Source organism: Orussus abietinus, unplaced genomic scaffold (assembly GCF_000612105.2).
Source record: "Orussus abietinus isolate OABI.00-Male unplaced genomic scaffold, Oabi_2.0 scaffold8, whole genome shotgun sequence".
NCBI lineage: Eukaryota > Metazoa > Arthropoda > Insecta > Hymenoptera > Orussidae > Orussus > Orussus abietinus.
The window spans coordinates 1,535,673-1,548,374 of NW_019395997.1; the positions used below are offsets into that span (position 1 = coordinate 1,535,673).

The 12,702-nt window shown below is 55.3% G+C and overlaps 1 protein-coding gene across 4 annotated transcripts in view; it reads left to right on the top strand.

Moving 5' to 3' along the window:
- LOC105699518 (transcriptional regulator ovo) overlaps positions 1–12,702 on the top strand; it is a 45,651-nt gene that overhangs the window by 30,743 nt on the left and 2,206 nt on the right. Inside the window, exons 1-9 of one of the 4 annotated variants that reach the window (XM_012424575.2) lie at positions 1,839–2,626; positions 8,803–9,218; positions 9,429–9,948; positions 10,196–10,742; positions 10,838–11,139; positions 11,244–11,464; positions 11,932–12,069; positions 12,140–12,439; positions 12,514–12,672. In XM_012424575.2, the coding sequence (XP_012279998.1) occupies positions 2,473–2,626; positions 8,803–9,218; positions 9,429–9,948; positions 10,196–10,742; positions 10,838–11,139; positions 11,244–11,464; positions 11,932–12,069; positions 12,140–12,439; positions 12,514–12,672 (2,757 nt within the window). In that variant the 5' untranslated portion in view covers positions 1,839–2,472. Of the gene's footprint in view, positions 1–1,838; positions 2,627–8,802; positions 9,219–9,428; positions 9,949–10,195; positions 10,743–10,837; positions 11,140–11,243; positions 11,465–11,931; positions 12,070–12,139; positions 12,440–12,513; positions 12,673–12,702 lie in introns of those variants that run through there. The other 3 variants (XM_012424576.2, XM_012424578.2, XM_012424577.2) reach the window with 3 other exon arrangements.

Consider the following 12,702-nt stretch of genomic DNA (forward strand, 5'->3'; position numbering starts at 1 on the left):
TGAACCTTCCTCCAGGGAAATTGTTCCCTTAAACGACTCTCTTCTTTCCCAGCTTCTGGGAAAGAAATCTCCCAGTGGATGTTGGCCGAAGAAGTTCCGCCCAAGCATAAGAAATCATGGATTTTGGAGATTTGGAGCAAAAGAAAGAAGAGGAAAAAAATCACCTGCCATCTTGTCGCTCGTCGCGCCTTCCTCGAAGAAAACCGAGTCTCTAGTCGCGGTCGCTGCCTCGTCTAGGTATTTCAAAGTGTCCGAAGAAAATCGGTCGAAGAGTGCGGAAGAATTTTTCTTCCGTTTCCCCCGAGAAGAGGGAGAGTGAGGATAATTCCACGGAGAGAGTAATCGAGGACGAAGAAGGGATCTGGATTTTTGGAGGAGATATATGAAGAGAGAGGGCGAAGACTCCTCGCAGCGGACCCTTCTCTCCTCCCTTGGAAGTCGTAAACGTCCAGGTTCACGGATCGGAGAGATCAGGGCGCCCCTAAATCTCGGCCTTCCCGAGGGGGTCCCTGGATCGCTCGATCTGGGGTCCCAGGACCCCTGGATCCTAGATCTCGGAATCCGTGGCCGTTCTTCGGGGCACCACATGGGGATACCATAACTCAACGCCGTCAGAATTGGGACGAGTCCGGTCAAGGTTGCGAGGACCGTTTCCCGAATTTTGCCGAGACGTAGAAAGGGAAGAAGATTAGATAGAGTGAATATACCTATAAACCCCGAATAATAAAATGAAACGTATGAAACGAAGACTCCCAGGCAATTTGGGCGCGACCGCTGGACTCATTAGGTCTTCCCCAAAGAAGGGGCATTTAAATGGCCGCTCGTCCTATCCAGAAGTCTAAGTCCCAGGCCGCCGAGCCAGGAAATAGGTCGAGAAGAGCTCTGGACCGAGGTGGACCGAGAATATACACCGTAGAATTTCGAGGAGCGACTCCGAGCGGCGCCGAGCCTGGAGAGTTCGATGCCCGCGCAAGCGATGCCTCGCGAGGACGCGCCGACCGGAACTTTCCGACGCGTCGACGCCGCATCTTGCCGAAAGCAAATCCTTCAACATCCGATATCAATAAAATAATCACGAATAAGTCTATGCCCGCACCTCATTTCCGAAGGGCGAGCCTCGCATCGATCGCTGGGACTTACAAACGGTGAAAGCAGCTTCCCCCGTCCCCAACATGGCGGCGGGTTCTTAATAAAAAATGAAGAAAATGTAAAATAAAAAATATCTATAAATGCATAGAGATCGAGAAAAAAAATCCAACCCCGAGGATAGTCATGGAGCGATCGATTTACATATCGTGCCTTTGGTTTTGCACCCAGATCATTTTTATCGTCAAAGGTACGACGTAAGGGTCCGGGGGTTGCGCGCGCATCGCACACACCCACGTGACCGCCGGGGCCGAGGATCGTCGCGTCGGTATTGGAGGCAGGTCCGCTAGGCATATACCGCTCGGCGGCATAACTCTCGGCGTGCCGCGGTATTACGGCTAAAGGTAAACGTAACCTTGCCTCCTGGTCGCGTCTCCGGTGTGTCAGTACCGGTTCCGCTCGTGTACGTGCATACCGCTAGCGTTCCGCGTGCCTAGAGGCTCGCGCAGGCGCAGACGCAGGCGCGCCTCGGCAGGACTCGGGGAGCGGCCGCGGAGTGGGGGAGGCGCTCGGGGATTGGTCGAGCGCGGTCACGTGACGGGCGCGCGAGTGCGCGCGCTCCCGCGGGGCAGGCCGGGGAGGGGAGGGCCCGCATTCGCGCGGTGGAGGGGGAGCCTCACGGTCGGGCCCCGGGCCCCGGGGTCCCGTCCGAGGTCCCCAGGAAGGCCCAGTCGCTGACGAGTAACCGACCGCGAACGTGGCCGCGCGGAGGTCCGGTCTGCCGATAACTGTAAATCCGAGGAGGGAAGGAGCGAGTCGCGCCACGGACGGGCCCGCTTCTCCCTCTCGTCCGGGACCGTGGGGTTCGAGAGAGTGCGTGCGGTGATATATATACATATATACATATATATATCTACGAGGGTAGTCTCTATCTCTCCCCGTTCGAGAGACTTTTCCGGTCCGGACAGTGCGTCTTGCGTCGTAGTCCTGGCCCAGTGGTCGGGTTCGATGTGACCCGGACGACGTTCCCTGGGAGGGCCCGAGTTAAATGCCTCGGGCGCACCGCCCTCAGCGCGCCGAGAGGGATCCCTCGAAGACGGGGCCCGACGCCCCCTGGAGGGACTGTACGCGAAGAAGGGACTGTATACCTAGGGACTCATCCGGACTCCCCGAAGAGCTTTAATATTCACCTGGGCTCCTCGACCTTGGGGGTCCACCTTAAGGCCCGAGGCGTCCTTGCGCGCCGGCGAAGGTCGCGCGGCCGCGGCTCGCGGCCGAATGGTGGCGCGCCGGGCCCGCTGAGGCTCGACTCCCAGCGGCGCCGCCGGTGGCGCTAGTGGCGCTCCCCGGAGACAACCCCAGCACCCGACCTGAGAAGCCGCCGCGATGCCCAAGATCTTCCTCATCAAGAACCGGCTGCACCAGCAGCAGCTCAGGCTCCTCGAGGCCCAGCATCTCAGCAAGAGCCCGCCTCCCAGCGGCAAGGAGAGTCCCCTCGGGGGAGCCGAGCCCCTCAGTCTCATCGTCAACAAGCACCAATGTGAGTCCCGTGAAAACGGCTTTGATGAAACCTAAACTGTTTCCCGGGACTGCAGGTTTACGACCTACCTCCATTTTCAAGATGTAATGGGCACGAAATGTTTTTTCTATTTACTACTATCAATTTGGATATATTATTGACATTTAGGACGTTTGCTCCCTCTATCTTCGATTCCGGCCAGGAGCCGTTCGATTCGAGGTATCGGGTAACTGTACGATCGTTGCCGGGAAATCATCCGCAGTGGTAATGACGGTAACGACACGTTCTCGTTCACGTGAACGTACGTGAAGTATGAACGCGAGTCACTGCCATCTCCGGTCGAGGAGTGCGATAATCGCGGTTCGATTACTATTCAGGACTATAAATCCGGTCGGTGTGGTCGGATTCGATGATAAAGGATGCCGAGGTAGGATAAAAAAGTGTAAACATTAATTATCCCACACTTCCAACGCGGTGCCATTATCGGCGCACTCGGGTACCGCGAGCAGAGGTCGTCGAAATTCCTGGAAAAAGTCGAGTCGACTACAGGGTCCCTCCCGAGATGATGTAACGCATTGTATTAGATGTGGCGCGAGTTGTAGAAAATCCTAAGCAGGTGGGGCGGATTCAGGGGGAACCTGTTGCGAACCTGCTGGGAACCTGTTTAGAGGAACACGAGACACGAGGGGTGTCGCAGGTGCCCCAAAAGTGGGACCCTCGAATCGGGCCCTTCGTGAAGTCGCTCATATAGAGAAGAAAAAATCCCTTTTACGTAGAGAGAAAATTAAGGAGAAAATTGCTCCCGTGAAGAGGAAACTTCGTCGGTGAGGAATTTCTTCTCGACTTTCATTACCCTTTTCACGTTTTGTCCCGGCTTGACAACAGTCCATTCTCGGTTTATTACCGCTTAGAGGTCCCAAAACGAAGGTAACGCGCTCGACTCTTGGCGGGGCCCGATTGGGACCCCTCGATTCTCGGTTCGACCACAGTCGTCAGGGGGCAGTTCGAGGCACAAAGGGCACAGTGGGCCCGACAGAGTACCGAGAACAATGTCCCCCGATGGCCACTTAGTCCCTCCTCTTTGTGGCGACCCTCGGACTCGCAAAAGCCGGCGTTTACCCGGTCGGGCCCCGTTACCTACCGGGCCGAAAGGGCCCAGAAGTTGGACGTAATGATACTTTCGGCGGTGCTTGACCCCCGGGTCCCTTTCCTCGAGGTCTCGGACCGCCATGCTCGATTTTCGTGACGCGTTATCGAGCAACGGTACAGTGAGTAGAGCGAGCCCGAGGGACGCGAGATCCGTCCTAAAACTGGTTTAGAAAAGGCCCCTCTCGGTTTTATTGGGCCTTCGCGGGGTTAAACGGGCCCCGCGGGCCCGGTGGGCGTGGTGGTTACCCTCGTGGATCCCCCGTGTTAACCCTCTTCCGTGTAAATTCCTAAGGTGTGACCCTGCGCCTCGAGAATCTCGACTGCCTCTGGATACCTGTCGACAGACGAAACTTTACTTCGGGCTCGCCATGGAAAATTAGATTTAAAAATTCCCGACAAATCCGGGATTTTTCACTTCACTTAATTCATCTTTTTTTTTTATTTTTTTTTTTTCAACCGAATTTCTCTCGACGTTCCATCTCGATTGTCTTATATACCTTACAAAAGTGACGGGAATAAGATTCCAAAATTCCCAATCAATAATTATTTTCTTGCGACGTGAATTTTACATTCTTTCATCTTATTCCTTTCCAAATTTAAAATCCTCGGAGGAGTCGCGATGCACTTGGCGAATCCGTCGAGCGACCGGTGCAGGGCGCCTGCAGGTTAGGTTAGGTTAGGTTAGGCCGGATCGGTCGGAGATACAGTTACGGGACCGCCGGTGACACGTAGGGCAATCACGCGGTGACGCGCACCTGCGACCGCTCCAGGATGTGCGGCCATTGTCGCGGGTTACGATGCGCAACGGCGCGGCTACCTGTGCGCGCGCACTTGCCCGGCCCGCCGCGTGGCGGCGCCAGTGGCGGAGGGAATTAACAGGTGAAGCATCCGCACCGCGGTAAATCGAGCATCTAATGTACCTGTATATTTCCTATCCGCACATAAATATACCGGGGCATTATATGCGTGTCGAAGCGTGCGCATATTTCGCGTGGAATTTGACTATAACAGGTGAAGCGCAATTAACGAGGTACGCTAACAGGGGAATCGCAATCGTAAATTTATGAGCGATAGAAAAAAAAAAAAAAATGTAGACTAAATTTAGAGCCAAAAAGTGCACGATGTAAATTTTTCGAGTTAAGTCATCGGGAGGGAAGTATGTACAGGTTAAAAATATGTAGTGATGTTAACGGGTGAACGAACATATCAGGGTAGGCGAGTTGACCGATACGCGAGGGAAGGTGTATCGCGACCGTCTCCTTGTAGACCCGTCCACTCTCGGCACCGTATGGCGCCGACGTAGACGGGGACTAATGGCGCAAGAGGGCCGTGACCGAAATTCTACCGCAAGCGGGCCAAGTGCACGCACCGCCGCTCGCCGGAGAACCTTCGCGGGGCGAGCCTCTCGCCCCGAGGTTGCGATCGCGATTAAATGAATCCAGTCCCTGCGCTCCCATTGGCCGCCCTAAGGGAAAGGTTCCACTTTATATCCATTTCCGTTGGATCTCTGGACCCCATCGATCGACCCTGGAAAAAAAAAAAAAAGAACCAGAGACGCTATGTTCTCACAAGTTTTTCGGGAGTCCTTTCGCAAAATGGCGTCGATCTAACCACAAGAGAGAAGGGAAATATTTAAGATATACGTTTTATATCCCCGTTTCTCTTGGCGTCCATCGGTCGGTCGACCTAACCTCTTCCTTGCTCCTCGCAGGGGGCTCTCCGCGTTCTTGCGCACCTTATGTAACTTATAAGGTACCCTGTGCGAGTTTTGCGGATCGCGACGCCATGTTTGAGGCGATGGGGATTTCCCCGAAATCACGGAGTTTCTAATGGTCGGTTGAGAGAGAATACTTACGTAACCGACTTTGTGTCTGGCATTTCGCGTTAGGACGCGCCAGCCGGCGCAGTGTCACCTTGCTTCCAGCCCACGCACGGTACCGCTATACGCGGACGGCCGATACTGTTGCGCGGCCGCGCACGCGTCTGCGCAGCCGCTCCTAAGCGCCGCCATTTTCCTCGACCCGAGCGCGCCTTCTTCCTCCGCGAATTTTTCTCCCGCATCTCTAAGGCAGACATGTCGATCATAGATATTTATTTAACAAAAGGAGGAACGCGAGGACCTTTACAAATATTAATCCAGAGATTTTCTCTCCCTCTTTAGAAGGAACGTTAAGGGCGTCGACCTTCGAGATCATGACGCGTCGTAACCACGTAAACCTCGGTCTGGGAATCACCGGCATGGCCGAGAAGTAATTCCTCTAAGATCAAGGAAACTAATTAACGGGTCTAAAATATCGGCTTCTCAACGGAAGGAGAATGGAATTTTAATATGAAATTGTCTCTATGGGCTGGGAACCCAGACGCAACCTGCGGCGGGTCGATTGGTATCTCCCCTAATTTTCAGGTCGGGATGCACCTTGCGTTTCTAATCCCAGATTATGTATGCGGGTATATAAGGGAACGAGGTGTTCCGTGTTTCGGAGACGCCGGGTATGCGCGTCCACCTGACGCGACTGGGAGGAATGGAGGGGATTCGCTCGTTTGGTTCTTTTTACCGGTCTTCTTGGGGATACTCGCGAAAACTGTGACGAGATGTCTCTTGGACGAGCTATTCAGTCTTATCTAGGGTAATCAGTAACCGAAAGTACCCGTTTGGCTTAGTGGATTATATTTTTTGTAACGGCGCGCCTCGCGAGCCCCGCGGCCATTCAAGATGGCGACTGACGCCGTTCCGCGGCGGGTGAACGCGCGACATTGAGACGCGCCTTTTTAACGCCGTTGACACACCGCAGGCAAGCTTAATGGCGAACGCCGGGCACTCGGTTGGCATTGACCCGATTCCTTTTTTTCCCCTCGTCGTCCCGACGCGAGCCTCGTTTTCGATATCGAGACCGAGACCGAGGAAAGAGGCCGGTCCCGTTCCGGCGTCGCCATCTTTCTCTTTTTTTTTTTCATTTTCAAATTGCTTCTTTTACGGCTTTTCGTAATCCTTAACGACTTTTCGTCACTTTTAACGCTTCTTACTCTGATTAATCACCGGCTCGCTCGCGAAGGAAGCGTTTGAGCGTTTTATCCTTTTTCTTTTTTTAAGGTAGCGCATTAATATCAGGCAATTTCGGACGGGTAAATTTAACCTTCTCGGACAATCCGAGTCGCGGATTAATTTCCTACGTGACTTCGTCGAACTTGTGTTCGAGGTCGAGCGGCATTGAAGTCTCCGCCTCGTTCTTTGCGAGTCTTTTTCTCCCCGGTCGCCGAGGTATGAACGTACATACATATATATATATATATTTATATGTGTACAAAGTACGTACACGCACCTCGCTCTTTCTTCGCGCTATTCGTCCCGGCGTCGCCATTTCTCTCGCGCGATCTGTGCATTTCGACTCGTAATGGCGACAATGGAATACCGACGCGCGTAACGGTAGACTTCCTTATCGATTAAATTATAAATTATATATTATATACGCAGGATTATAAATTATATGCACAGTTCCTTGTAGGTACTTGTGATAGAATTTAGTGACAAAAAATTCAGTGACTTGGAATTTCGTTCGGGCGAGGATTCCTTGGCCTCGCGGGCACCGCCTGACTCGCCCAGCGTTGAACTCTCCGTTGCACCTCGTCGCGTCTCGCTCTTTCCCACGCGAGCCGCATAAGTGCCTCTCTCTCTCTCTCTCCCTCGGTCTCCGTAGCCCGAGTGCATTCCAGCCTCCCGGTCGAATTGAGCCATCCCTTTCTCGCAGTCTCTTGCTTCTCCCTTCTCTCTCTGTCCTATACGCGTGCATGCACCCTCTCCTCGCTATCTCCGTCTCTCCGTCGCCTTTTCTCTCTCCTGCGAGCTATCGGGACGCTCGACAAAGTACCGGTTCCCGCTTCGTTCCTCGAACGTCTCTTTCGCTCTCTCTCTTTCTCCCTCCGGAGTCTATATAGCCGTCCTCGTCGCACGCGCGTATTTATAGAGCCGCGAGACCAGTTAGGGGATTTAGGATGCGAGCGCAAGTCCATGGCCCGAAGGTTGCCTAACGAACCGGCCGCCATTTTGGGTTCTCTGGACGGGACTGACGCCGTGACGCAACCTGTTGCGCAAAGGACCGTGCCCTGAAGAGGGAAGAGGGGAGACGTTCCTCTTTCCTTTGAAGAATCCCCGAAGTCGGTAACGTCTCGGGCACACCTGTGGCGTCGATAACCTGGATTTATCTCTACCTTCTCGAGAGGAAACGAGGAATGGTCGAACGGCGCGAAATTTTGCCGCGATTTTTCGCTCTCGTCGGAAGATTACGCAAATGGCGGCGGGGGGGAAAAAAAATGGCGCGGACCGCGTCCGATTGCTTCCTGGTTTCCGCTCGAGCGGCGTCGACGTCCTCGTGCTCCATTCGCGAATCGCGCGATGTCAAAGTCAAGAGAACGTGTCTCCCGGGCTCGACTTCCCTCTCCGCGGGCCCGTTTCACCGGTCGCCAGGTCCGCTGACCCTTTTCTTCGCGCGACCCCGCCATCGTGGAAATTCCGAGCGCCGCCATCTTGGAAATCGGCGAAAAACTACAAAAACGAACGGAGAGCCCGCGAAACGCTCGAGTCCCGTCACAGTTTTCGTCGAATTAGACTCGATGGAAGCACTTTTCACAGATGGGCCGCGATATTCCGTGGAGGAAGGACGGGGAGAGCTTTCTGGAAATCCGTCGTCGAGGTGGAACGGTAGATTGCCAAGGACAGGCGCGTGTACTCGACCGCGAGCGCGTCACGTACCGGGCGAAAGATCAAAGAGTTACAGGGCTATCGGGAAAAACATTCATGAATAATATATACCGAGGAGATACTCTGAAATTGAAATCCGCGCCGCGTTTCGCCTCGGGAGCGTAACCGTGGGATTTGCATGGCCCTACGTGCGTCCTCATCCTCTTCCGTGCGTGCAGGCCGATCGAGGAGCGCCGCCATCTTGGAGAACGTTCGAACCGCGAACTTATTCCTCACTGACCAATTTTCTAGACATAAGTCGGGTATTTTATAGATATAAACCATGACGTTTAGCAATTTTATAATTCCACAGATCGAGATAAATCCGACGACGACAGGGCGACCACTCCGGAGTCGTTAAGAAGTTCGAGCCCGGCAGCGTCACCTCCTCCGCAATGGCAGCCCTCGACACCGTCGAACACTCCACCCAGGAGATTCATCTCGAGCATCCTGGGGGGCGACGTGCCTTACGGGAGCAGGGGTCACGTTTTGACGAGGGCGGAGCGAAAGGAGTACAGCAACCCCCCGATCGCATCTCCGTCGGGGGAGCTCCAACCCCTAGGGAAGTCGGAAAAGCTGGAACTACCGAGGCCCCCGACGCCCCCGAAGACCCCGAGGGTGGAACCCCCCACGAGGGTCTCGGTGATCCAGAGGGTGCCCCCTCAATCTCAGCCCCCCAGGAGAGAGGAATCCAAGCCGGAGCTCCCCCAGAGCCAGGAACCCGAACAGGTACCTGATCCCCTGTATACCTCCATATTCACTCAATACACATCTACATCAAATGTTAATCTTACATCTCAATTTAATTTGGATACATGTTCGCTTCGTTCCACTATCAAAAGTTAGGGAAAATGACTGGACAAATGGAAAATTATAATGGTTGTAATTTCGCTCGAGGAATCCGAAATGCGTCGGATAATCATGGATCTTTCGTTCCAGGAGCAGCCTATAGACTATGCGGTGCCGAAGAGGAAGGACGAGGCGGACGAAGAGCGAAGCCGAGAGGGGGCTAAGGCCTCTCGCACCCATGGGAACTCCATAGCGAGGCCCCTCTTGGCGATGAGGTTGTCAGGGCCCCAGACGGTGCACGCGGCCGCGGGTCATGGGAGGTCGACGAATTCCGGCGGGGGGAGCGGGGCCTCCGGGGGTGGAGGAGGTACCGGAAGCGGAGGGTCCGGCTCCTCGGCCGGAGGAACCGGAAGTGGCGGCGGTTCCGGGAGTGCCGGTGGCGGTGGCGGTGGTCTCGGGTACTCCGGAGGCAGCGCTGGTGGAGGAAGTGGCGGCGGAGGGGCTGTCGGTGGCGGCACGGGGGGTGGCGGGATGAACCCGGGGGGCAACGGCGGTAGAGGCAACTACGGACCTAGCTCGCCTCCCACGGGCTCGCTGCCTCCCTTCTACGAGTCCCTGAAGGGCGGCAACAATCTCGCCAACTTCGCCAACCAGTACAACGGCACTCAAGGTGGGTCCCGAATGGGAATTGTGCTGCACTGAAAAAAACAAAAAAAAATGGAGTTGTGGTTAAAAGAAGCAGAATTTTTATTTTTATTACTTTTTAATCGTTTCCCTTGGACCGACTCGTTGAGTATGCTCTCAGATTATTTCCGGTTAAAGGTATCGGACGTTTCTACGTTTTCCACCAGATGGGAAAAATGTAGACTGGTCCGGAGAGAAGACGTTCTTGATACAATTCGTTTTGCATTCTCCAGGAAACGGGTACCTTACCCTGTCGCCAGCGGTGGGCATGGAGTGCGACACGGGCCAGCAGGACGCGAACGGGCACAACAGTCAGTACGGGGCCCAGGAAGGGAAGCAGTACTCGCTCCTGCAGAACGTGTGCGCGTCCTACGGGCTCACCCTGAAGGAGGAGGAAGACTTGTCCGCTTACAAGATCCAGCCCAACGACCTGCTCTCCGGGCAGTACGGGCCCTACGACGTGACCGACTCCGGCATGATGGTGGATATGGTGACGGGGGCCGTGGTGGATCCCCTGCAGTTCACCGCCACCCTGACCTTCAGCTCCCCGTCGGACCACACGGCCCTGCTGGAGAGCCTCAGCGACGCGGCCGACCTCTTCCTCCCGAGGTTACCCACGGAGGACGGGGGCAACGATCTCCTGGAGGACTCGTTGCACTCGCCGGCCTCGGCGGGCAGCGCCATCGCCCAGGACGGACAGATGACCACCCCCGTTGAGCCCAGCGTGGACCCCTTCCCCGAGCACAGCATGGCCCTCACCAGGGGATTCGACTCTTCGAGGTACGTCGTCGGGAACTCTCCTTCTCCTACGAGATACCACTTAATTAAGGATCCGAATTAACGGAGGAGTTAATAATATTATAATAAATATCTAGGCATTACGGATCGGCGCCTCAGCACTTCGCCGGGACGAAGCTCTCAGGGCTGGGGTATCCTTCGGGCGAGTCCAGCTACCAGCCGCTGGCGAAGGAGCGACCGGAGCTGGCGCTGCACATAAATCAGTCCCAGCATCAGGCCGAGCCCCAGCTGCAGCAGCTCCAGATCCAGGTGCAACTGCAGCAGCAACAGCAGCAGCAGGCTACGGCCTCCTCGCCTCACCAGCAGCCTCAGCAGCAGCAACAGCAGCATCATCACCACCAGGGCCTCGTCAGTCCGGGTCTCAGCTTCGCCAGCAGTGGTAAGCGCGGTGAACCTTAAACTTCCGATTTTTGTTTACATGGTGACATGTTCAGGTTGCGTTTGTGAAACACGCAGGGAGTCTAATCCAGGAAATGTCGGCAGGTTTGGAGCTGGACTCAGGAAGCAGCGCGGGCGGGAGTCTTCCCAGTCCAGGAGCTGCGAGCTGTTCCCTGGACGCGGCCTCGACGAGCACCTCGCCACCCTGCGCTCTCATGGAACATGCCCCCAGCCCTGCAGGTGTACCCGCTACCGTGAGTGCGACCACCCCTGGCCCCGTTGGGGAGCCCCCTCTCACGCAACGGGTCGGTGTACTGCAGCAAAGGGTAAGCACCCCGGATTGATGAAGGCAAAGGCATACCACCCTGTTCCGCCAGGTCGGGCCGAGGTCGAGCACGCGTGAAGACTCTCTTCGCGGGTGCTCGCACTTCTATCGCGAGGTCTCTTGCGACCTTCGACCCTAAGATGGTCCCGAGTCCATGCTATGCAATGCCAATCAACTCTCGAGTGCTTCATCCCGGCTCACTATATCTTGTACCAACCACTGGAAGTTGGTCCAGCCCTGGGGAAGTCGATCACCCTCCAACCGGACGAGAAAGCGCAAAGAGGAATTAATTTAAAATTCATTTAGTATGGTAGAGTCATGTAGCAGTTGATGTTTGCAATCTTGAAGAGGAACTTGATGTACCATTATCGAATATACGGGGCTCCCTCTGTCCGGTTGGAATGGGCACTTCTCGGGGGCTGGGTCCAGGGGTATCCGGAGCGGAAATTCGAAGTTGGTTCTTTACAGTTGGGACTGCCTGGGGACTGCCAGTTGGAGTTCGTCAACGGCGGCCATGGCATCAAGAACCCGCTGGCGATAGAGGGCCAGAGGCAAGCTGCCGCCAGCAGGGAAGAGGAGAGGGCCAGCCGTCCTCCTCCTGGAAAGGTACGAAGAGGAGGAAGAAAGTTGAAGGGCTCTTGAGGGTTATTATTCTAATTCTACCAATTTTCTTCAGGATGACGACCCGAACCGCTTCACCTGCCGCGTCTGCAGCAAGAACTTCAGCCTCCAGCGGCTGCTGAACCGCCACATGAAGTGCCACAGCGACGTGAAGCGGTACCTCTGCACCTTCTGCGGCAAAGGCTTCAATGACACCTTCGACCTGAAGAGGCACACGAGGACGCACACGGGGGTCAGACCGTACAAGTGCAACCTCTGCGAGAAGAGCTTCACGCAAAGGTGCAGCCTGGAGAGCCACTGCCTCAAGGTTCACGGGGTGCAACACCAGTACGCGTACAAGGAGCGACGCACAAAGGTACGTGGGCTTCTTCGGGAACGTTGGTACAGGTCGCGGTAGTCCTGATTGAAATGTTGTAATCGTACGCATAGGTATACGTGTGCGAGGAGTGCGGCCACACGACGCAGGAACCCGAAGTCCACTATCTACACCTGAAGGACAAGCACCCCTACAGTCCGGCGCTCCTCAAGTTCTACGACAAGCGGCACTTCAAGTTCACGAACAGCAACTTCGCCAACATGTTGCTCCAGGTGCGCACGTAGACACCGAACGACGCGTAC